Raw genomic sequence first — 26,598 nt, 5'->3', positions numbered from 1 at the left:
ACTAAGCAAGCCATTGCAGGTTCTTGAATGATCAATGTTAAGAAGAGGCTTCTGAGGGCACATTTCATCTGTTTAGATGTGTTCAGTTATCTACAGATGATTATATCATTAGATTTACTTATCATCTACTGCACCTTTTACATCCTCTTTCTCAAGAGCAACTTAAATCTGCATTGTTTGGCTATGACCAGCAATCTAACTTTCAATATAGTTCAGAACACATCCTACAGTGTCACATGGCATCTCCCTATCTATCGTGGTGTTGGCCCTGTTGTATTCCTCTCTTCTCACCACAGCCAGGTTGCTAGAAAAACCATTTAATAGCCACAGTTCTTCAACATACAGAGAACTTAACAGTCTTGGAATCATTTATGTATGTTACAAAGATATTTAGTGTTGTTGTTCCAAACAGAACCCCAACTTTAAACAGAAATCTCCAGGATTAATGCTGCTTGTAGCCATATGCATTCCTCGAAAATGGAAATTGTCATAATTTTTAAACTGTAGCTTCTCATTTGTCCGATTTTGACCAATAGACCTTTAATAATGCTCAGCATAACATGGCATGCTTCAGAGAAAGATGTTGGAGAATCCCAGAGGACAGATAATTGGATTAATTTGCCCCATAAGGAAGCCTACTACAAAATTCTGGAAAATGATGCTGTGCGGTACTTGAATGTATACAGCAACATGTTCTTCCCTTCCAAAATTCTCTTACATAAATACATATTATTATATGTGTGTGTATATAATGTATACTTGAAGAGATATAAAGGGTACACATGCTTAATAAGGCATCTGAATCATCTTGATATATTTCTAAACGCCTTCACTTTATTTTTAAGACATCCTGAGAGAATATCTCATCCATATGTAGTACAGATTTAGTTTGCTTATTTACAATTTTCTAGATTATTTTGTCAGTAAAGAGCCAGCATATTTATCTCAGTTATTTGCATCAGTAATTTGATTAAAGATAGTTTGAGGATGAAGAAATACTTTGCCTAAAATATCCTTGGGAATGTGGTTTTCTTACCAGAAATCTTTTGACATAAAAGAAGATAAAAAGAAGAGCTTATGGTTTAGGATCATTGGAGATAAATTGTGAAGAGTAAAAAATCAGCTTTGGAGGAAGGGGAAATATTTAGCTGTGAGGCATTGCTATGGCAATAAGGAATCCGTGTGGAAGATTATGTGAGAAGGAGGGAAGGATAAGCAGGGATAAAGCTGTATCTGAGAAATAAAGTCATCTTTCTTTACATGTTTTTATGCTGCTCTTATTAAAAAAGTTTGTTGGAAAAAAAATTGAGTTTCAAAAGCTAGCTTTTGTTATTTAAAAAGCTAGCAAGATATTCACGGTGTTTGGATGGCACTTATTAGGGTATTCTTGGTAGACAACTGGTTAGGAGATCTGAAAGTGAGGAAGGAGCCTCTGAGACAGGTTCCTTGAGGTCTGTGGGGTTTAAATTCAAATGTCCCATTTTCTGTGAGTGCACACTGTGTGCTCATACCAGTGAAGCAGGAGAAGGGTAGACCTGCCAATGCAAGGCTCAACAGCTTCAAATGCTGAGACCTCCTGTCGGGGACCACGGGCACCCAGGGAGCTCAGGTACCTCATGGGGAGGCACACACCATCCCTCACCCTCTAGGTGGGCTAAGCACATGCTCCATCCATCACCAGAGAAACTCAAAGTAGGACATAATGGTGGGAAGGAGGACTGCAGCTGTTAGAGAAAAAATAACTTAAGTGATTTAGGAGGTTAGCATGATTTAATTAGGGATGGAAAATGGTGTCAGAGGAGAAGAATGTTGCTATAGGGGTTAGGGAGCATGTCTGAACCTAAGGAGGTTGCAGCAGGAAAAAGAGAAGGAGAGGTGAAGGGGACTGGAGTGTATTGCACTGAGGGGAAAAGAGAGAGATGTAGAAAGGTGCAGTAAATGAAGAAGGAAGGGACCTGTGGAAGGAAGAAAGGTGGTAGCAAAAGCTAATGATGGTAATATGGACTCCTTAAGAGACTGCTACTCATTTAACTGGGTCTCATGAACGAAGAAAATGCATAAAAGGATATATTGGTCTATTTCAGGTATTGCACATGAGAGAAGATATGTTCAAGTACACATACCTGTAAATATAGGGCCTGTAGGTTTGCAGCTCTGTAGGTCTAGTATGCTACCTTCTGTGTTCAGAAGCAACAAATGGATGGACACAAAAAGTGAACTTTCTGAAATTAACATCCTTGTGAGTACTAGTACTTGGACAGACACCAGATAAAACTGAAACTATTTTCATACTCTGGAAGATGGAATCAGATTTGTCCTAATTTTCTATTCTGATTATTCATCATTTTTTCTCTTAGAATACACCTCTCTGACAAAACTAATTGATACCTAATATCCAAACAGTTAAACAAGACATACTTCATCATGAATGCATATCAGTGCCTAAAGAGCCTTATGTCTCACACAATCTTTCTAAGAGTTCTTCCTGTAATTAGATCCCATTCATAACTCTAACCACAGGTCTGTTCATTTTCAAATTGGTTTGTTTTGGTTCAGGAAGCCTTTGAACAGAAAAAACTGCAATCTGACATATTGTCATATCTGAACATCAACAGCTCTGGCATGAAAAGGTCATGCCACCAAGCATTAACATTTCAGAATAGCAATTATAGTAATTCACTCAAATAAGGATTGTTTTTTTCTTTTTGCTGTGTGGTAGCAATAAATACAATCTATGCAAAAAGAAAGACTATGGAGGCCTCAAATAAGGTCCTGTGCCAATGTAATCTTAAAATAAAGTCCCAGAGAAGTTCAGATAGAATGAGTGAGTTGTTCTGATAAGAAAATGCAAGTGTTCATGCATAAAAACAAGGAGAGTAGGGCTATTGTGAGAGGCAGACTTGGAGTGAAAAAGGGAGTTAGAGAAGGGACTTTACTGCCACCTCATATGCTTTGAAAGGAGTGGAGAGATTCGTTCAGAATAGAGCAGTTCTGTGTGCTGTCCAAGGGTTTCCAGCTTTGACAAAGAAGGCAAAGGGCCAGAACTGAAAGACAGTTTCATGGACTTTGATATTCACAAATGCCCAGGTGCTCTTCATTGGTGGACAGATCATATGGGAATGAAAGGACAGACTACTGAGGACACCAAGGAGACCATCATGATTCAAAAATGCCATGTTTTGAGGGATTTGCTTTAAAACACTCTGAGGATTTTTGCTTCCCATTTCCAGAATAAAAGAAATATTCCAAAATGTGAAAATACTTTGGGTTAAAGCCTGTTCTTGCTTGCAAGAGAGTACTTTTTTCCAACATTATTTTTTTTTTAAAGTCCCACATGATTAATGAAGTTGACAATTATCTCCGAACTGTTCTGCAAATACTTTCTGAATACAATAAAACTCAAATCTAGCTAGGTTTATTGTCAGTTTAATTATACTTTCTGTTTAGTACATTTAGTGCATATTAACTATGTACTTAGCACATACATGGACTAAGCTCTTTGGTGCAGAGCCTTTCTTTTACATTTCTACAGCTTGTGGTTTTAATTGAGCCCTCATTTTGAGGGGTCATTACTGTTATACAAAATGGTAGAGCATATATGTGTCAGCAAATAAAACAGTAGCTCATCAGAAGAAATAGGAAATTTTTATCAGTTCGTTATTGGCACCATATCTGAATGCTTATACTTTTATGTACTGTGAACATTTTAATTATGGTACAAGTGGTCCTGTGAGCAGCAAAAAAAATCGAGCCAGGCTCTTGTTGGATTTGCATCTTCTTGTCTCTACAGCCTCACTGTCCAGTCCCAGCTCTCCCCTGCTAAGTTCCTATTGAGGCCCATCCTTGGTCTTAAAAAAATTCTCTAATGCAGGAGTGAAAGTTAAATAATTTCTCACATTTTTGGCCATCTGGTAAAATATGGACAAGCTGAATGAGACTCAGACTGAACGGCCAACCGTGCCTCAGACTAGTCAGCTCACTGCTGAACAATCTTTTGTTTTGTTTGGTTTTAGTTCCAGCTATGATAACTTCCTATCCAAATACCACCTTGGCAACACAAGGTCAAAAGAAGGAGATGAGCTGCACGGCACATGGAGAGAAACCCATCATAGTCCGCTGGGAAAAAGAAGACCGAATCATTAACCCTGAAATGTCCCGTTACCTTGTTTCCACCAAGGAAGTTGGAGATGAAGTGATCTCTACTCTGCAGGTAAGAAAACAAAGTGGTCCACAACTCATCTATGTATGTGAGAGTGTTGCTTGATTTTATTTTGATAGGGACACATAGCTACCTCTGCCCTAAAACATCAAAGCCCCAGCACTCACTCCACCTGTGGGGCACTACCGGAGAGCTAGCAGCAAGAGGTAGAGGATTCATCTTCATCCCAGCCCCTAGAAAAAAGACTTCATCCTCCCATGCTCCAGAAACAGGAAGAGAGTGAGCCTGGCTTACAGCTCCCTGTTCTTTCTGTCTCAGAAGCAATGTGGCTCATTCATTAGCCTGCCCTTCCTGGGCAGCACAGCTCAGTTTTGAGTACACTGCTGATAAGCACTGGGTGAATATCTGACCCTTAGCTCTGATAAGCACTGGGTGAATATCTGACCCCTAGCTCTGATGTGTGTCAGGCTTACCTTCGACAAAATCATTAAGCTGTTTTGAGATAAAAATGCTGTCTTTTTAAATTGCTTTTTCTTCCTCAATTCCACTTTTTGAGGCTTGTGATATTCTTTTACAAAATCAGGTTAGTCCTCAAATTCAAAATGAGATGGAAGGAAAAGGCATGTGTAGATACGTAAGTAGTATATCTACTGCTGCCAGTAATATTTGGTACTTACTGTACACAGTAGCAGAAGTCACCAAACTACCTAGCAAATGATTATAGTCTGCATCTTCACTTCTGCTTCTGTGACAGGCAGCTGTTTGGTGGTGTAGGCACCATGCACCTCAACTTGCATGACAAATCAGTATATGGGATTCTGTTAACTCCTAAGTGGCTGACTTGGGTTAGTTTGAGGGGCTACATGAGTGGCACTATTGTTTCAGGGACTTAAGTTTCCCCAAGATACCACAGATGCACAGGAAACTCCTGGTTTTGTGGTATCATCTACAACAGGTGTGGTTATGACATTACCCCCAGCATGCCAGGATACAGCTTTTTCCAGTCAAATTTTAAATTTACGAGCATGAGTAAGTCCATTCCTTTATAATTTTAAATGTGCCTTTATGTAACCAGAAAGCTTAAAAATAAAAAAAAAAAATAATCATATAGATTCTTAGTCAAAATTCTTGATTTTCCATTTTTCATTCATGTTCTTAAAAACATTTTTTTGCTAGGCTCAAGGAAATAAATTTCTGTCTCTCTGGTGATTGTCTGATGACATTCTAGTATAACTCTAAAGGTATATCTCTTTCTTTAGTAGCGAAAAACTGTGTTGGATGATAACCAGTAAAAATCTGGATTTGCTCTATGTGAGGGAGCTTTGTCATTGATTTCAGTGAGAAAGAATAAGTTCTATGTGTGATTTTGCTCATATTAGTCTATTTGTCTCACAAATAATATTTAATTATAGGATAGACCCCTAGGCTTCTCTCCCTTATCTGTCCTGCTGACTTTAATAAGATGATGCTTAGATGCACAACAATATTTCTTTTTGGGAGGCTGGAGACCTGCTTAGAGAATTTGCTTCTGAAGCAGTTGTGTAGGATACTGGCATTCTACAACTACATGTATGTTACATACAAAACCTTTGACTTCTGAGAGATAAAATGTCCCAAAAGTAGAAATGTCAGCATTACAGTTGTCTCTGAAGCTTTTAACTCAGTGCTTTTGCATGTGTGCATGATTATGTGATCTTTAGTTGTATACTCAGCTTTTATTTTTTCTGCAGGACCCCTGCCTCAGTGAGGCATGACTTGGATTTTCTCTGGAGTTGAATTAGAGTTAAGTAATGAAAGACACTGTGTGATGCAAGGCTGATCATTGAAACCAAACTTTTCACAGGTGGCCAATAATTGTGTGCTCTTTGTTTTCTAGGTACTTGCCTTGAGCCCTTGGGGTCTGATTTGCAGAAGTACTAAGCCCTCATAGCTGCAGCTTAACTCAATGGAAGCTGTTATGAACACATGAAAAGCTATTTATTCTAAGAACTCTGAGCAGGGGGGAAGAAGGCCCTAGATGTATCAAATTGGGCTCAGAAAAATTTTGTTTTCCTATCTTTAGCTCAGCCACATGTGCAACTTAACACAGCTTGACAAGTTACCACATCTCAGGTGATAACTCTCCAACATCCTCGTAGCGAGTGGGAAATTAATCCATTTATCTTAACCAGTGGTGAATGAGAGCTGTGCTCACATTACCTTGGTTTTCCTGAGGAATAAAGAGAATGTGGAGTTACTATGGCTCAGCTACTATGTGACAACTTGTCAAGCAGTCACAAATATTATCATATGTCTGGTTTCTTAATTCCCCATACAAAATGGTGTTAATACATTTCATGATGTCAATGTTTACGAAAATAAATTCACTCACGTTTCTGAAATGGGTATTGCATAGGTGAATCCACAGAAAAGGCTATGAGAAAATGAATAAGTCTATCTTCAGGGCACAATTTGAACTGTGTGCAGTAAATAAAGTGTGGAGCAGCACACACTGATCAATGGGAAGAAAATGATATTTGGAATATCTACTCATTTAAAAAAATACTCTCCCTATCGTAAGCTGAATGAAGCAGTGGTCCTGTAGAAAAATATCACTATGATCATGTACGTAAAGATTGTGTGTAACTTTCTACATTATTAAATCACAAACTGAAAAGAAAGATCACTCAAAATTTTATTATGAGGCACCATGCTTAATACTGCAGGGTTCACCACCAATGTTTGAAACTTATTTCCTCCACACAGCCTTGAGTTACATTTAGAAATAACTGGAAAAAAATGGAGGCAGTGGGAGGCACCATTTTGTATGGAAAATTTGAACCAACTGTTAAATACTTGGCAAACTTAGGAGCTACAGGAAACAAGACTCCTAATGAGAAGCTACAGGACTAGGCGGTGCTCCAACTCCTGACTACACATGTAGAGCAGATAGCCTGCTTCCTCAGCCCAGGTGTTGCTGGTTTTGATAATTCTCAGTATTCCAGATATTTTACTATGCATATGTATGTATGTGTATGACACACAATATCTATTTATTTCTCTCCAGTAAAACAATTTGTACAATTTTTCTTGCACCATACAGAAAAGCTGTTGGTTTATTTTCTCTACATGCTGTTCAATCAATCACTTCTTTTCAAATCACCTATAGATTTTGCCAACTGTGCGTGAAGATTCTGGCTTCTTTTCCTGCCATGCCATCAATTCTTATGGGGAGGATCGTGGAATAATTCAGCTCACTGTGCAAGGTAGGAAGAGGACAACATAAGGAAAAAAACACAGCTATTGTAGTACAGTAAGTGTATGCCATCTCAGAAATCTGTTGGGGGAGGGAGGCTCTGATTCCTAGTTAAATGTATTCCTCATTGTCAAAGAAACGAGGAGCCTCATTAAGGTGCTCAGTCTTTCATTTTCCAGCATCAAAGATTAAATCAAAATATAGGATAAGCTTCAGTCATTCTACATATGTACAAATTGATAAAAAGATTTTTTTTCTTAAATACACTAGCCGACAATCTGCTAAATATACTTAAGACTATCATCTTCAGTAGGGACAGTGGATATGAAGAGGCTACTTTTTGTGGGGAGAGGTCTGCATTTGCTGTTAAAGAACAAATGTACCTAAACCCTGAGAGCAAAACAAAGCAAAAGTGATCTGACTTTATCTCTAGAGAAATGCTAAACCTACTGTGGATCTTTAAACAGAATACTTCAAATTTAATCAATCAAAATAAATTGTAATTAGTTTGCATCGCAAACTCTAGGAACTTATGTTGCCTGGGGTTGGGGTTCCCCTCATGCAAGGTTTCACTCAGGCAGAGAGCAGTAAGTCCTGGTGGTAGAGGTGACAGTGTGAGATACAGAGCACAGGCAGGAGTCAGCCACTGGCTACTGCTTTCTTCTCTGTGCGATGCTTGTCCCTGTACTTGTATGCCTTTGAGCATGCACGCAACAGATTTTTAGGACTTGCAAACTTCTTTCTCCCTACTCTTGATTTAAAACAGCAGAAACCGAAACAATAGATTTCAATGAATCACTGAAACAGCAGATTTCAGTGAATGCCTATGGCAGCTGTGTCAAATAATTCAGGTGGAGTTTGGGGACAGGTTCTCAGTTACACCACTGCTCATTTAAACTGCCATGACAATTTAGAGGGGCATTAGAATGGCTATAAATGCTATTTCTTTATAACCTTTATTCTAAGGGCAGAAAAAGGCTTTAGTGTAATTTCATACTGTTATCAAATTATTCTGCTATTAAATGAATACTTTTAAACCTACTCAATGAGATAGAAATCCTACTCCCTTCCCCTACCCAATTTAGCACTTTTAAGATTAGTATTCATATTTCTACCATCACCTTTTGTGTAAAAACTGTGGAAGTATCAGTGAAACATAGTGTTCAAGGCAAAAATCTTTTCTAGCATGAGAAGTCCAGTCTGGAGTGCTTTTAAGCAAACGCAGCTCTAGGTTGCATATAAGAAGGTTAAACAGAAGTCAGTATTCAAGATTACATCAGTGACTCCTAGTTGAAAATTGACCTTTCCTCCCTTTCATTGAGTATTCTTCAGCAGGTGATTAACTGGCTCAGGTACTAATGAGTGACCAGAGAAAATGCCATGAGAGCTTACCACCAGCAAGCTATGCCAGTGCCACACTCATTAATGTCACCTCATTAAGAGTACAGGCTTACTTCTGACTAAAACTGTGCATGTGTGTTTACTCAGAGCCCCCCGACCCTCCTGAAATAGAAATCAGAGAAGTGAGAGCACGCAGTATTGCCCTCAGATGGACCATGGGATTTGATGGGAACAGCCCAATCACTGGCTATGATATCGAGTGCAAGAACAAGTCGGGTAAGAAATAATCTTCCTCTGGAGTAATCCCCATCACTAGTCATTCATCACTGAGTCTGTATCGTAAAAGATAATTCATAAATTGAAACTGCCTGATGGAAATTTTTACCATGGTTTATTTAATCTTCCACAGGAAAATTTATCTTCATTTGTTCATTCGTTGTTGTCTTTTTTTCTTTTTCCTTTTTCTTTTTCTTTTTTTTTTTTTTTTTTGAGGTAAAGACATTTAATTTAGCAACTGCTGCTTTTCCCTTTTACCAGAGAAAACTACAAGTAAGGGGAAAAATTGTGTCAAAAAAATAAGCCTTTCCAGGTGATAGCTTGATAGTTGGTATGGTTTTGCTAGCTGATTCTTGGTACCTGTTCTTATCTTTTCTCCGTTTGGATGTTTTTGGGTTTTTTTTAATTTTCAAGTTTTATTTTTTCCCTATAGAAAAAACCACCTGCCTTTACAATCTATTTTTTCTTGTAGTGCTGATTTTTAAAAAGTTAGTTTCTGTCAATATATGAGTACATGGCATCCTCCCTGGAATTAGCAGTGGAAAAGGGTAATTAAGAGAATTTTAAGGTGAAGAAAGCCTTCCAGGGGATGGGGCATCCATAAATTCTCTGGACAATCTCTCTGTGTCTCACCACCCTCATAGTGAAGAACTTCTTCCTAACATTTAATCTTAGTCTACCCCCTTTCATGATTTGAGAAAGGACAAGCAAGGAAATTGCAATGGAACAATGTTTCATATTTCAAGTATTATTAAAAAGACACTGAGAAATATTGCACTGTTTCATGTTGGAGTTTTTTGCACTATTTGAAAGGGGATATAGTCTACTAATAGGAATGTTCTGTGTGTTTATCAGTGAAGCATTCTGTTTATCAATGCAACTGCAGTACCTTTACAGTCTTCTCCCTTTAGTTCTGAGATAGAAAAACATACTTGTTCATAAAATTCTAAAATTTGCCAAGGTTTCTCAAAAACTATTCTACTACTCATCTTTTCTATTCTTCACTTGTCTACACTGTATATTTCCTTTGTGCTTCACTTAGACAAAAATTTTGTGATGCTTTATCTACTAGATAAAATATCTTCAAGAGTGTTAAATCATTAGTTACCATTTTTGCATTTGCTTTGTAAATGAAATTGATATTGTACAGGTGAGCACAGTACCTGAAAGATTATAGAGCTCTAAAACATCTTTGTTAGATTTAGTTCACTGCTTTCAAGTGATAATGCAGAATACAGGCAAAGATGAAGTGGTAATCACTGTGAGCTTGTTTTGCAAAAGTATGTCTCTCTAATATGGCATGATAAATCAATAGCAAGACAGCAAATAAGGCACCATCAGACTAAATGAAAACATCAAAACACAACATAGTGATAAAGGTTAAAAAAATTGAAAGAAATCAAAAATAGTGGTTGGCAGGATTAGTGTTGGAGAAAGTATTTCTTTGTTTGCATATGAAGACAAATACTGGAGTTCATTTCCTAAAAAGAGCGGATTTCCTTCATCTCACTGCAAACAATAGAAACATAATTTTTTAGAATCTAAGGCTGAATCTTTGGAGAAACTAGGACTGGACTTTTGAATTCTTGCACAGGATTTTTGTCATTAATTATATATATAGTCAAGAAAATGAAACATCAAACCTGGTTACTGAAGAACTTACACAGGGTAGTTAAAGGAATTTGGAACAAAGAAGAAGGAATTAAGAAAGCTGCTCACAATTTCCAGATTATTACAGGGACAGAAGAAAACTTAGGTAAAACATTCACAATCCAGATGGAAAGCTGAGGGAACATCCTGCCAAGGCCAAACTAAAGCTGTAAACTGCACAGTTGCATTTAGTAAGAATTTTCTACCAATGTTGCTTACCCTGAGGACTCAGAAGTGAGTTTACAGCAGGATGCAACATCTAGGTTTCTCAAGATGGAAAATTGCAGAACTTTTCCTTTTTCAGAGAATGTACTGGTGACCACATGGACTTCACTATATGGTGCTTCCCTCAGGTATCCAATTTACCCCTGCAGTACATTTAGACAAAAAACACACGTTGCTTACTCTCTAGAAGGAGCATGCAGTTGTCTGTCATTTGGGTAGGTGGCATCTGTAGGGTCTAGTTGCCATGCAGGCGCAATGTGAGCAGTGGGAGCTCAGCTTTTCAGGCTGTTTCAGTATTTAGATCCAGTGCTTGTCTGTACAGAAATGCACCTGTACCCCTCATTGAAACCACTGTTGTGTAGCCATCCAACATTTCCACTGGAGGTGTACGAAAAGGTTTGACATTGGGAAAAGCTATGTGTGTACGTCTTTGTGCCTTTCTGCTTATCCTTTTTATTTTTTACGTCATGAGGGAAAGCTGAGGACAAAACTGAACATCAGTTCAGCTTAAGCCCTGACCTGAAGGGAGAAGACCGTGCTTTGCGGTTTCTTGTGCTCACGTGTGAACAGAGCATCCTTCAGGGGACAGATTCCTTCGCAGAACTGGGGGTTCCCACCACGCCTGCCCACGGCGGGGCTGTGTAGTACCGGAAATGGCCACGGGGCGGCAGCACCAGCCCGGCTCGAGCTGCAGCCGCTTGTTCGGAGCAGCACAGTAACCCTAGTGCTCTGGGTCTTCCTTTTAGGAATGGGTGGGAAGCTGCTGGTTTTCCTGTCATAAATTTTTCGTAGATCAGTGCCCCAGTATGTATTTTATGTATCCCAGAGTGGTGTCTGGGTGTAACATTTATGAGTGGAATACAAAATACGTTAAAATCTCCACTTTTTCTTTTAGCTGTTTTATTTTTTTTCCTTCCAAAGCCCACTGCTGCTTGTCTTCTGTGCTTTTTCATTCTAAGTGGATTTTAGAGCTCTCTGGAACAACAGTAAAAACCAGAAGAGCCAACAGTCAACCTCAGTACCTCACTCAATTACTCACCACGTGGACACCACCAAATATTTTTAGGGTTTGACAAAAGAAAACAAAATTAACTTCTTTATTTTTTCCCCATTATTCTTATAAACACTTAAAATTTTCAAAACTGAAAACAGTTTTGGAAAGAAATTGGTTAATTTCTCTCTGGGCTGGTTCAATTTGGAGGGATTTTGTTGTTTTATTTTACCCTTCAAGAAGGGGATGCATGTATCAAAATATACACCTGAAATCCATGCATGAGTTGTACATAAACACTGGAGACCTACGTTTTCATAAATCTCTTTCTTCATGGTGTGTCATTACTTAATCTGCTAAGAATCACCAGAATTTTTCAAATTCGTTTGTTTGATTTCAGCAGCTAATATGTACTACAGAGTCCTGCCACTCAGAGGTTGGTATTTCAAACAACCAAGTGTTAAATTAAGCAATTTGGTAATATACAGACTAAATTAAAAGAAATTCTCATCATCCTCAAGGGAAATTTAGCACAATTCTCCATACCAAGCAGGTCTTTTCTTAAAATGCATTTCCTGTTGGTGTGGTACACTAGAACAGAGTCTCCCTCTGTGCTAGTATAAGATTTAACACCATGGAGTGTAACTGTTGGTTAAAATTCTGTAAAGTTTAAGAAATTTTACAAAGTTGTAGCAAACTGAAACCAAGTTGTCACAGCGCTGCCTGCCGGTAACTACTTTAGAGCTTCTGAAAGTATCCTACAGAGGAAACTGTGACAAACTCAGTTAACAAGGAAAAATACATTCAAGTGAATCTGGTTAGCACTTTCATGTCTGATTCCTAAATGTTTATTGGGTAAACAAAGCCACACGGACAAGCGAACAGGCCCTGTAGTCAGCCAAGCTGCAGATGTCATCGTGACAACTTATGCATCTTTTAGCAAGCTCATATAAAAGTATTTACATAGCATGCGCAAATATTTTGTATCTGAGTGAGCTTTCTATTTTTAAACTAGTCTTTCTTATCTGCTGAGCTTTCTGCGATCCTGTCTGCAGTGACCCATACTGTAAAACATTCCTGTAGAGTCTCCAATGACATACCCCATAGGAAGCTGCAGAGGTTAAAGGAGGAACATCCCCTGCAGTAAGAAAGAAATGAAGGATAGCAACTCGTAAAAGACATCAAGATGCTTTAAACGGATACATTCTATTATATTGTTTGCAGCAATTGCATGCTTGGATAAAAAGGAGGAGTTACTGTGTTCAGTCCATCTCTATCCTTTTTCCTATTATAGGTCTGGAGAATTTATTAAAACAGACAGATGAATAATAAGCATGAATAATAACAATGTGCTCCTCTTTTTACAGATACATGCAAACAGCTAAGAGGGTTCTACATTTCCCTTGTATTAAACTGCTCCTGCATCCTACCACAAGCCAGGGAAATAGCACCAGCCCTGGAGGGTGCTGGGCTCTGTGTTTAAGTACTCCAAGCTTGTCCTCACTGTTGGCCTATGGTCTGAGCTCCTGGAGTTTCAGATCAAAATTTCTGCCTGATCTCCCTGCTAGTCTGAGCCCTACATTCCTGTTTATTAACTCTGTTTACCCCCTTTTTGGAGCACAACTAATCTTCTCCTTGAGTGAGGATCTCTTCAGGGCAGCAGCTCCCATCTTTTTCACTATTGTTCCAGTGTAGCAATGGTGAAAAAACAACATGTATACACACAAACCTGGGGAATCTTGGCTGCTTTCACCATCCCCTCAAAATAAGTCAAAGGACTAGCTATTTCACTGGATATGCTGATGACCCCAGAGCTGAGATCCCATTGTTCACAGCACCATACTAGGAGCAGTTGGAATGCTGTCAAAGAAGGGGATCAGTCAATTTGCTTGTAGCAGCAGGCATTTGCTGGGTTGATTCAGCAATGGCAGTATCCTGCTATGTGAGAGTTTAACTGCAAGTTCATGTTAGTGACGTTAATATCATCTTTTATTTCTCTGTTTTATTTTAATCTCTTATTAAATAGACTCTTGGGATTCTGTTCAGAGGACCAAAGATGTTTCCCCTCAGCTAAACCAAGCCACTATCATTGACCTCCACCCTTCCTCAACTTACAACATTCGCATGTATGCCAAGAATCGCATCGGCAAGAGTGAGGCCAGCAATGAGCTCACCATCACTACTGATGAAGCAGGTACGCTCTGATTTTGTAGCATATAAATCAAGTTGAAATTATTGCTCTTTAACATAAAGAATTTTTACCTGAAATGGTTCTTGTGTTGCTACAGCTGCATCAAAAGAAATACTGAATTGTTCTCATAAAACACTGTTGCTTTATCAACTTCATTGTGCAGGCCCATAATTAAAGCTGTTCAGTGGCATCTAGTGGTCAAAGAAGACATTGTGCTCAAATTTTCAGCCTGGTGTACTGGAAACAGCACACTAATATCTACAGTTAGGCAATTCAATCAACATCATCCTGGTTTTAGTGGTGGTTCCTCCCCTGTGGGTCTTGTGGGTTTCCTTAGAGGCTCAGATATTAGTATAGGTAACTAATTTAAGCTAACCCATTGGTAACATTGATTGACATGAATCAAATCTTTCTTTGACTATTCTACCCCCCAACCCACTTACCATTGTTTTCTGATTGCTGTATAAGTCAATTGGCTGTCATCAGTTAAATGTTATCCTCCCGTTCTTTGTTGCCATGTAATCTTCTACATCATTGTAGGTTTCAGTACCAGGAGGGCTGTGTGGGCATTTTCACTTTGGTGACTAAAGCCACTCTTTTGGGTACTCAAATTGTTGCCTTCCAGTGTTGTCTTATTTCTCAGAGTTAGCTGAAGTGGCAGACAGATAAGGCCAGCATAACCTTGTGCATGCTACCATGTCCCAAGTCCTGCATGTTACTTGTGGGTGAAAAGCAGAGAGCTACAGCTCTTTATTTCAGAAATTAGGAATGAAAATGGTGACTAGCCATGAATAATTATGCCAGGCATATGTTCCAATTGCATACAATGTAGAAAGGTGTTGAGAGTAACCTAAGCAGCTTCAGCATCCTTAGGCCACTAAAACTAGATGGAACTACTCTGAAGTCTTGGCCAGAAAGGAGCGTGCCACTTGTATTTGAAAACACGTCTTTATCTTGCTAATTTTATTTTTCATGTTACCTTATATAGAGTTGGCAGTGCTTCCTTCTTTAGGAATTTTGAGAGGAAAACTGTAATGCAAGTATCTGGGTAGCAGTATTCTGGCAGTGAAAATTCCTACCTTTTTTTCAAGATTCATGTTGGTCTAGTCTTTGAACACTCAGTGACCAGTTTTCAGTTCAGCTCATATGAATACAGCTGTGTAATTCCCACACATTTTCTCTGTGGGTGAATTTACTACAGTGAAAATATACCCCTTGTCAGAAGAACATGTTTTTGTCTTCAAGGGACTTGCTGAATAAGAACAAGATCCAGGGGCTTACAGTGAAAAGCAAAATAAGCAGGAGACAAATATCTGCTGCATTTCTTTTTTCACCAGGTATTTTTTTTCATCCCAGTGAAAGAATATTCTTCAGTGAACAGCTTTATTAATGGTAAATAGTTTGCAAAATATTCATCATTTGATGAGGATTTTTCTCTTCCTTTGTTCAATGAAAATGTGAAATCACTAGAGAAAACAGACTATCCATTCTTCTGGTCAGCATCACCTGTATCCCCAAAATGCACATTCTTCCTTGTGCATATAGATCAAAGTAGAGGGGTGGCTCTTGGCTCTCATTCTCCTATTTACCTATGCTTGGGATATTTCTTACTTGTTGAATTTTTCCTGTCTGCTAATTAAGTTGTCAGGATCAGCAGCTGGCCTTGAAATTAAAAAACAGCTTCCCCATGAACAGGGTGGAACCTTAACATCGCATTTTATTCAGTTCTTTGTAACCAAGATTCAGAATAATTGATCCTTTTGTTACTGTCTTTAAAGGAGACGTCTATTTGGAGAAAAAGACCAACAGTGTGAAACTTTTTCAAAAATCACTGATCTACCTAGGTAACAATTGGAAGAGAGGAGGTCAGGCTTAGGCAGAGCATGTGATGTTTGTCTCCTGGATTTTTATTTCAGATGGTGTGTGATGTACAGGAGCACCGTTTATTTGATCACTGTTTACTTCTGTTCTCTGCCTTTACAATAGGAAATGGAGAACAACATGGATGCAGGGAATGAGAGAGAAGGTAATGAGAAAAGAGAAAAATAAAGGTCCAAGAAAGACAATCTAAAAACTGGACGACCCAAACCATGCTATTGGCAAGGGGGTGCAGTATATGACCTGAGTCACCCAGCACTAGCTATTAGAAAGAAAAATGTAAGGGGTCTCTGTAGCAAAAGGGTAGTCAAGAATGTCATGATTTCAAAGCTTACAGACCACCTCTTTCACTCGATACAACCATGGTTAGCTCCTATGTTGGAAAATGGACTGTAAGTACCCACTTGCACTAGTGTTTGTCAGGAATAAAAAGCATCATAGCTGGTTTTTAATACTGAAAAAATCAATATAGGAAGCTGGGATATCTGGGTTTTCTTTATGTCTTTGCCACAAAGTCTGTATGACATTAAATATATTTGTTAAATGACTTCTTATTTAACATTTCACTGTGGTATTCTGGGAACAGTTACCTACTCCAGTCTGGAAAACTTTTGGGGTCTTTCAAGAAAAAGTCAATATTTTAAGAAGCACATTTTAGATCCCATTTTTAAGATTAAATGCTTTGTTCTAATTCCACTACATTATAATGTACCTGGAGAAATGCCATTCATGTTTGTCAACAGGGGCCAGAATCAAGGACAGGGTTAAAAAAATTCTGAGTGATCTCATTTTTGACAGTAGAATTTTTCCTCTTCTTCTTCCTGTACAGTAATGCAGCAAGAATTCAAAATAAAGTCTTTTCAACCTTTGGAAATTTCCCATCTGAAGGACAGTAAGAATGGCACAGAATAGGGCATATTTAATAACTTAAACATATTATAGGCTGTATTCTGGGTCTCTGCTTTCATCAGTTAGAGCAATACGTTCTGGTTCCTTTCACCACAGCTGTCATTTACTGCTGCTCCACCTCTAACAGCCCCATCTCACCCTTTTTATTGCTTTACTTCCTTTGTCATGCTATTAAACTTAATTTAATACCTTTTACTGAGGCCATATTCTGCACCAAGGGAACCCTCTACAGCAGCTCAAGATGACTCCATTCCTTTCTTCAGATCTTTCTTTTACAATGATTTACATCACTGAGCAAGCAATTTACTTCAGATCTCTCTGTTCAATCCCAGCCAATTCTTGATCTGCTTTGTAGCTGCCCAGCTGACAAGTAGGTTCCCCTAGACTCAGGGTCTTCTTTTTTTCATTTGCCTTTAAAGCTTCATGCACATCCTTGGCAGCATATTGATACTAAATGAAACTCTTCCTGACTCACGCATGCTTTTTCTATCTGGCAGGTATTTTTTGTCTGATTTCCAGGCTGAAATACTTACAATGGAGAGAGGGAGAGGGTAAAGTGTGCAGCTTTTTGCGTATAAAATATTTGATATTTGGCTGAATATGCTCAGTCACTAATGAACAAAGCCGATCCCACTGGGAAGTGTGCAACATGAAGGCTGGCCAAGGAGCTCCTGTTTCACTTGCTTTCAAATCGGTTCTGCTGTCTTTCTATCACCCACAGGGTTCTGACTCTTGAAAATATGTCTTGTCTACTTACAAAACAGAGCATTGTGAGTGTATCACTAAACATGAGAAGTCATTATTATTCATTCTTACTTTATTTACTAGGTTGCTATATTTTAGCATGTGTTGTATTTCACTGGTGGTCAGACATGACACCTGAATAGGAAGATGCTATGCTCTAGTTTTGTTCAATGAAGTTGTGTCTGCAATTTTCCATATAACATTGACTCAGTCCAAATCTCTGTGATGCTGGTGTGTTAAGACGGTGATGTGCTATGTGAAGGGCTGAATTCTGTGGGCTATGAGGAACAGTTTTGATGCACCTCTCTTCTCTCTTTCCAGCTCCTGATGGGCCGCCTCAGGATGTCCAACTAGAACCTATATCTTCACAAAGCATTAGGGTCACCTGGAAGGTAAATATGCACACGTCCAAGAATGTAGACTGACAGTATTTTGGTGCATTCAAGGAGGTTTCATTGAGAGGAGTATTAAAACAACTGGGGATCGGTTATTTTATTTAGGAGAGTCCTTGCAGATGCCTTTGCCACCAAATCTTAAAATATTTGCCATTAAGAATGGTGCATTATGCAAAGAACAAACCTTCCATTGGATAATAATAGCAGCAGCTGCTTGCCTGTACTAGTGCCTAGAACATTTCCTACTTCTTTCTGATTTCAAATAGAAGGCTACATGCTTGGAAATGAGCACTCATAAAATTTCACTTTGGTCTGGGGCAAAATTTCCCCAAATCATTGGAGCCAATGGAAATTTTTTCCTACTGCAGTGGACTTTGGGACAGAGCCTTACTGAAGGCATGTCTGCACAGAGAAAGCAGTAAAGTGTCTCAATATGAGAACTGATAAATCAGAGCAACCGATTTAAAAATATCAGCCACAGATATATAAAAATCTGGCATGTCTTATGAATCAATTCATTTTTTCTAGATTTTGCCCAGTGCTTTGACAATGACAGAATATTTTAAATGCTTTTGGTATGATAACAGAGGTACTTAAACCAAGCTTTAAATGGTTTTGTAATATATACTCCTTGTACTTTTTAGCAGACAGAATAAAGCTACCTAATTACAGTAGCATAATCTCAATATGAATGGCAGTTTCCAAATTGTATTTATAATTCCATATATTTAAGACTCTGAAATATGTAGTATTAAGTGCTGGAGTGGGATGTGGCATAATAGTGATGTGAATTACTCCTGCAAATGTAGATGATGTGTCTTTCACCCCATTATATGGACCATCCAGAAGTCAGAAAGCAGCAATGAGCTGCTACTTATTAAGCATATACATAACTGTGGGCAGCAAGGTTATTTAATGCATAAATAACCAGCATGATCCTGTATTAGATGTGAGCTGGTTCCTGGAAAGACAGGTTTCTACAGTGCACGATCTCTGTGCAGCATAGGTAGACATATAATTACAGATATTCCAACTAGTACAGGAGGACCTCAGCTGTCAAGCTTTTTGAGTAGTTCATTGGTGTTTTATAAATGGTGCATTAAAATTTCTGTTTTGATGGGAAATTTCAGCATTAAGCTTCAAAAGCGGTAGTCTTCATCAGACCTGTTACACACAGGTCACAGATAACAGTGCTTATTTTGGATCTTGTCCACATCTTATTGATTCTTATTGACTGACTGAGTGCACCCTCAGCAAGTTTGCTGACAACACCAAGCTGTGTGGTGCAGTTGACATGCTGAAGGAAAGGGGTACCATCCAAAGGGACCTTGACAGGCTTCAGAGCTGGGGCAGCACAGACCTCATGAAGTTTCAGAAAGACCAAGTGTAAGATAGTGCACTTGGGCAGGGCAATCCTATGCACATCTACAGTCTGGGCAGAGACGGGATTGAAAGCAGCCCTGAGAAGAAGACTTGGGGATGTAATTTGATGAGAAGACCAACATGAGCCGGTAGTGTGTGCCTGCAGCCCAGAAAGCCAGCCTATTTCTGGGCTGCATGAAAAGGAACACGGGTGATTCTCTCCCTCTACTCTGCTCTTGAGACCCCACCTGGAGTACTGCATTCAGCACTGGGGCCCCCAACATAAAAGGGACGTGGACCTGCTCAAGAAAGTCCAGAGGAGGGCCACAAAGAGGGCTGGAGCACCTCTCCTAAGAAGACAGGCTTAGAGAGTTGAGCTTGTTCAGCCTGGAGAAGAGAAGGCTCTTCTCTTATAGCAGCCTTCCAGTGCCTAAAGGGGGCCTACAAGAAATCTGGAGAGTGGCTTTTTGCAAGGGCATGTAGTGACAGGATAAGAGGGAATGGTTTTAAACTGATAAAGAGATTATTTAAATTAGACATTAGGAAAAAATTCTTCACTATGAGGGTGTTGAGACACTGGAACAGGTTGCCCAGAGCAGCTGTGGATTCCCCATCCCTGGCAGTGTTCAAGGCCAGGTTGGATGGGTCTCTGATCAGCCTGGTCTAGTGGAAGGTGTCCCTGTCCATGGCAGGGTATTTGGAACTATATGATCTTTAAGGTCCCTTCCAACTCTAGCCATTGTATGATTCTGTGATTCTTAAATTTATATCAGTGTTAGTTTTCATCAAATGGTTTCCAAAATCAAAAGACATGTAGTCACTAGCCACAGGCTTACCTGCTGGCTGAAGTGAAACAAAACCTTCCTGAAAGGTTACTGCTTGCAGAGTCCTACCTTTACTAGAAGAATTATTTCCTGAATGACTATTTGCAACAGCTGATTAAGAAGTCCTGCTAATTAAGAAGTCCCAAACCAGGAGTGAGCCATTTGCTTCCTTTGAATTATTGCAGTTCTTTCCCAGCCAGAGCAGTCTTAGTTCATTATTCAAAAAAGTACTTTAAGATGGTCCCAAAGACATAATATATTTCAGTCCCACGCTGAATCCTGGCTTCTGGATAGGTCTCTACAATGCACTGCTGTGCAGAAGACACTCACTGCATTGTGCAATACAAAGTATTTAAGAATAAAGAAATAACCATGAGATCAATCATGGAGGCAAAAAAAAGGAAGAAAATAAACTCAGTAATAATATGGTCATTTTTATTTTGGAGGCATGTGGAGTGTTTGCCATTATACAAAAGGGATTGTGTTAAGAACCTTAGTTATATTTAAAGTTGGCAAACCTCGTTTAAATACAGACAGTGTCAATAATCGGAAAAGGAGAAGAGAATAATGCATCAAATATCTTTCATCTTGTATTAAATTCTATTTCTGCAGCTTGATAGAGTCATTAATGTCACTCTTAAATTTTGTCTTATCCCACTTTTAGAAAATCCTAGTTAAGCAAAGTTTTATAGGTCTGTGATCTATTTAATCTGATTTCTATGTGTCTACATAGAACATTGGGGTTTATATTGGATTTTTAAATAATACTCAGCACTTTTTAGTAGTTTAAAATTGTGCAGAGAGAATGTGAATTAAACAGGAATTCTCATTTAGTAAAGAGCATGAAGATATTAATTATTTTTTTCTTGTAGTACTTTACAAGGTAAATGAACCCATTAAATTTAACATGGGAAATATTCCTTCCCCTCTTTATGCATATACACAGAACTATAAAAGGTCACACTTTACAAAAGTCGTTGATACCCTATTTTACAACTCTTAGATTTTGTGAGACAAGCAGTAAGATCATGGACCGAAACTTACTTTTTCCTGGTGACTGCAGACAAGGTTAACAATTTTTTTTCCCATGAACACTTAGTCACAGACAAATGTTGCTTCTCTGACTTTTCTACCAAAAATGAGTATATATACCAGAAGGTGTATATAGAAAATATGAGTTATTTGTGCAAAAAGTCTATCTAAAAATGAAGCGTTTAGATAGTACTAACAAGGAACATTTGAAGTTTTCTGGAGCAGAACATTTCAGCTCTGCTCTGCAGTGACTTTGAGCTTGTTTTATATTGTATAATGTCTTAAAGAGAAAAAAATAAAAAAATCCCATGACCTAGAACAATTATGGAGATGTTTCATGAAGAATGCAAAATTTGCCATTTTATTCAAATTCAAAATGAGAAAGTGCATAATTGGAGAATTCCCAGTGAAGAGGCTATGCTGGCAATAGTCCTGCTCTGAAAATATTACAGTGCCTGGTAAATGTTTGATTTAGTTTTATCATTCTGTTCCATATGTTTTACAGTATGATGTATGTGTTCCAATATATGTGCTATATGTTTCTGTAATCTATTATTCACCAAGTTTATGCTCACTTTTTCTTGGTATACAGTGCATGCCTCATGGTATATAGCGTACATACATACAGCATCTTTATATGTGCTGTATTTGGCAGTAGGCAGCATATGCCATTCACAAAACAATAAATGCACGAAACAATACATGGAGTGTATGTGTTCTAAGCATGTTGCTTGTGATTTCCATGTGCAGTGTGTGTTGTGGCAACAACTTTTGCTCAAAAAACACCTATGGTAACTCATGGGAATGTTCCAGTTTCAGCCTTTAACTAGGAGAGGCTTTAGTTCTTGAGATGTGAGACCATGAGCATGTTAATGTTCGAGACAAGAAATCTCCACGCAAACTGTTGAGGATTTGCCAAGCTACGATAGCATCCAACACTGTTGGAGAGAACTGGTGTCCTGGCATGATTAAAATGGTGCCTCTACGCCTGCCACATTGTTTGAAAGCAATCCTCCCTGTAACAACACCTGAGTTGTCTGCTGCTTTGTCCAGATTGTGTGTCCTTTAATCAATTTGAAATATTTAGATTATGTTGGTTCATTTTTTTGCCCTTTCCCATCAGCACTGCCTATAAAAATATATGAGCTGTGCACAATGTCATGGTTAGTAATAGAATTTGAAATCCTTCAACTAATGAAAAAATTCACCCTGAAATATTTAAATTATTTAAATGCGATAGTTAGTTTCTTCTAAGATGGAATGAAAAAGCTTCACGTTATGAAGATATCTGAATTTCAAACAAAATATAAGCTGAACCTTAGTTTCTACCCCACAGTCCAGCTTAAAAAAAAATCTTTTGCAATCACTGAATAATCATGAAGCCATTCAGAATAGTACTTGCTCTTGCAAACAAAGTGTTTTGATAACACCTACATGTTTGTAAAGAAGTTGGGTGGTTGTTTGTTCGAGGGGGTTGGGGTTTTTTTTCCCAACAAAACACACAAATATTGAAACAGGAAACAATTGCACCTCTAGATTCCAAAACCACAGTTCTAATCCCTGCAGTATGCCTTACAAGGTGCTCAAGACCTGAATTTCCTAGTTTGCTCATCTACCGCTGAAAGAACAGCACCATGCTTGCAGAGAGTTTGTTAGCACTAGAGGAACTGAAGTAGTACAGTGGAAATTAAATCCTTGCTTCAAGTTTTGTTTCTGTTTCTGAAGGCAGGAGGGAGCATTTGAAAATAAAATTCAAAGAAAGCATCTGAAGACAAAATTCAAGCATTCAGATCCATCCAATGATACATTTCAAATACAGAAAGGGTGCTGGTTTTGCAGAGCAATGATTTGCTGGTAGTGGATGAAAGGCAAATCCCACTCTGGTTTTATTAGCTTCAGTAAGACTTTCGCAGAGTGGACTATAAACTCACTCAAACTGACAGGTCCTGTGGCAGAAAATAGTATTCTTCTTCAGAATGTGTTCTTCAGTAGATTTAATGGGATATAGTAACAACAGAAATTGCTGCCTCTGCTTGTCTAACTCACTGTTAATAAACTACGTCACAAAGACCTTTTTCATGGGTCAGCAGAACAGATGAGCTTGTGGGCATCTGGTGGGAATTTGAAAGAAGTTTGGAGGACTTAAAAAAGCTTTTTCTCTGTGGATTATAAAGTGTGCCTTAAAATGTTTATACTAATAATATCTCATATACATAGCAAACCAGACAGGAACATTATCACATGTTGGAAATAGTCCAATAGTATTTAAATGGAATTTTAATGGGTATTTCTGTCAATAACAGTCTTTTTCCTGAGCTGTCAATCCTTTGCTCTAGACTGTATTCTATTTTGCAGAGTGCAGAAATTATTTCCACTAGTCAGGTACAGGGAATCTTGCACTGTGACTAAGAAATACGGTGCATAATTATGGCCAAGCATTCTGTACTCTCTGTGTTCTTGAATGCCAGATATTGTACACCTTGTTTTAGTAGCTATTCAGTATGCAAATCCCTGCTTTCCAATTCATTATTGCCTTCAGCACTCATTATCTAATCATCTTTCCACACTACAGAAGCATATTTCAAAGCACAGTGTAAAATTTTCCTAATGCATCTAGCTGAATAAACTTATGCGATTGCTTTGAACAGATTAATAAATGCCTTACTAAAAATTTAGTGAGTGAATGGTAGGGGCTTTTTGCAAAAATACTTAATAGTGAACAGTAGGCCTGTAATGCAAATATATCCTTATCAACTCAACCTTGATTGATTCACCTGATAAGAGAACAAAACATTATGAATTCAAATTATAACTCAAGAATATCTCGTTATCTGTTTTTTCTGTGTATGAACCATTTAAACGTCTTTCTCTTAACATAAGAATGCACAAGTTAGAACAAACTGCACCTGAAATTTATGTATCAGGGTAAAAATTTATTACTTCATGCTTATTACTTCTTGTGCAGGTAATATTTTTTAATTGTTACCTAGGAATACACCTGCATTCAGTAGGAAAAAAATCTTGACTTTGCTTATATTTAAAAGATTTTAAGGGGAATAGCTTTACTTTGGAGATGTGTACTCAATGTGTAATCTTTCATTTTCTATTTAGGCTCCAAAGAAGCACTTGCAAAATGGAATTATTCGTGGATACCAGATAGGTTATCGGGAGTACAGTGCAGGCGGAAATTTCCAGTTCAATATCATCAGTATTGACACCACTGGAGACAGTGAAGTTTATACGCTGAATAACCTGAAAAAATTCACCCAGTATGGCATGGTAGTCCAGGCTTGTAATCGGGCTGGAATAGGACCTTCTTCTCAGGAAATCATCACCACTACTCTTGAGGATGGTAGGCCCTTGGCAAACAGCTATCATGGGACATATTATTATTTCTTGGTTTCCTTTTACCTTGTTACATTTATTGCTTGAATAGTGATTATTATAATGGGGATAATAGAAGACCAGACTTTACAGGCATTAGATACAGTAGATAGCTGGGTGGGAAGAGACTGGCCAATAAGCATGTACAATTTTCATCGCAAGAGATGCAGGGTCATCCGGGTATATAAATATAACTGTAGCTTTCATTAAGTAGCCTATTGCTTTGGTGTTTACGTATTCATAAATTGTGTGATCTCATCATGGCTTCATAGTGATCTCGACATTATAGTTTTGAGATTCTTAGAAGTAAAACTCTGAAAGGTGAAGTGATATTGCTAATTGTGTTGGCTTTCTTTTGTTTTCAAATGAATCTGCTGTGAAAACGAGAGCTCTTGTACTGCACAATCCCTTATCTTGTCAGCCTAAAGAGAGATGTGTGGGTTTTTTTCAAGGATATCCAAATTCATGAGAGAAATATAATTTTTATTTCAGACAAAATTCAATCTGACTAATCCAAGAAACAATTTAGGATTTGGTTTTTTTTTCAAACTGCATAAAAAGCACTTCTCAAACAATGAGAGGGTGTCCTCTAGTGGAAAAATAAAATTATTCCATATCCTAAAAGAGGCCAAATATTGTGCAGGCATATAAAAGCAAATAAATCATAAAGTATAGTACAGGTCAGATTTTCAGCTACTGTAAATTAACACCAGTGTGCCGAAGTCAGTGCCAGATAGGAATCTGACTTTTTACACAGGAGGAATGGGGTAGGACACATCTGAAATTCTCAAGAGCTACAGACTTTGAAGCATATGTTTCATGGAAGCCTGGTGGTTTTCATTTACTCTAAACATTTCTAGGCCTAGACAGATCACTGCAAGATCTCAGAAGGCACTATACTCATACATACATATATTTTTTATTATAATAAACAATATTTTTTCTTTTCAGAATCCTACATGCTTACTTTTCCTGACAACAAGGGTTTTTTCATCATTACTCAATTTTGGGTCCCTCATTAACATTTTTTCTAATATTTTTAAAGAACTGCCTGCTTTCCCTTCCCACCAATTTTAAAGGGACATTAGAATTGTCCAGAAAGATGCCAATTTGGCTGCAAACTTTAAAAAGAACTCATACTTAAATTGCTTACAGAATATTATGCATATTTCAGCACTAGGACACATTTCTTTTTCAAAAGAAGTGACAGAAAGCCTATTAAAATACTAGTCTGCAAGTGGGGAAGCAGTACATCAAAAGTCATTCCAGGAAAATCAGCTGCTGTTTGCAGATTGTAGGAAGAGTAAAGGTTTGCATTGGTAACAGGGTGTAACTGCTAATTAAACCATGGGTGGTGGGATAGCAATGAAAATTGAAAGGGTAAAGGAAGGGTAAGCATTGGGTTGTATTCGTGGAGTTAAAAATGGTAAATATCTTATTTCAGTCCCCAGTTGCCCTCCAGGGAACGTCCAAGCCACTGCCACATCACCAGAAACCATCTCTATTTCTTGGTCAACACTGGCAAAAGAAACTCTGAATGGGATTCTGCAAGGATTTAGGGTTATCTACTGGGCCAATCTCTTGGATGGAGGTGAGAGAAATCAAGCTGTTACCAAGTAAAAAGCCATATGAGGCCTTTATATCATTTATTCTCTTTTGTGAAAGCATTGTACTTCCTTTTCTCTTTGGTTTAGAGAAAGCTTCATCTGTTTGTGAAGGAAAGCATTTTTCTTAGAGCTTTAACAGAGCAGTAGGCTGCTGCTGCCTTGAGGTTCCCCTGGGGAAGGCTTCTACTGCGGGTCTGCAACACTCCATAGACCTACCATAGTACCCAAAATTATGTGAGCAAATTTCATTTCAGTTACAAAATCCAGCAGGTATCTTTTATAAATAATGATGATATGAACCTAGACCACACCTGCCCAAACCTGTATTTTATTTTAGTTTGGCTGGTTATTTGTTTCCTTAGCTAGTTTCTTATTTCATAGGTTATTGCTTATTT

At 38.2% G+C, this 26,598-nt stretch overlaps 1 protein-coding gene across 1 annotated transcript in view; it reads left to right on the top strand.

The window, feature by feature from the left end:
• Positions 1-26,598, top strand: part of DSCAM (Down syndrome cell adhesion molecule) — a gene marked incomplete at its 3' end in the record, with an annotated part of 125,369 nt that overhangs the window by 46,432 nt on the left and 52,339 nt on the right. Inside the window, exons 5-11 of the mRNA XM_010021318.1 lie at positions 4,014-4,210; positions 7,308-7,404; positions 8,883-9,011; positions 13,904-14,071; positions 17,921-17,991; positions 24,324-24,564; positions 26,041-26,187. Coding sequence (XP_010019620.1) covers positions 4,014-4,210; positions 7,308-7,404; positions 8,883-9,011; positions 13,904-14,071; positions 17,921-17,991; positions 24,324-24,564; positions 26,041-26,187 — 1,050 coding nt within the window. The remainder of the gene's footprint in view (positions 1-4,013; positions 4,211-7,307; positions 7,405-8,882; positions 9,012-13,903; positions 14,072-17,920; positions 17,992-24,323; positions 24,565-26,040; positions 26,188-26,598) is intronic.

Source organism: Nestor notabilis, unplaced genomic scaffold, assembly GCF_000696875.1.
Source record: "Nestor notabilis isolate BGI_N333 unplaced genomic scaffold, ASM69687v1 scaffold7109, whole genome shotgun sequence".
Lineage (NCBI taxonomy): Eukaryota > Metazoa > Chordata > Aves > Psittaciformes > Psittacidae > Nestor > Nestor notabilis.
Note: the sequence above shows the minus strand (reverse complement) of the source record. Positions and strands in the feature narration are given on the sequence as shown.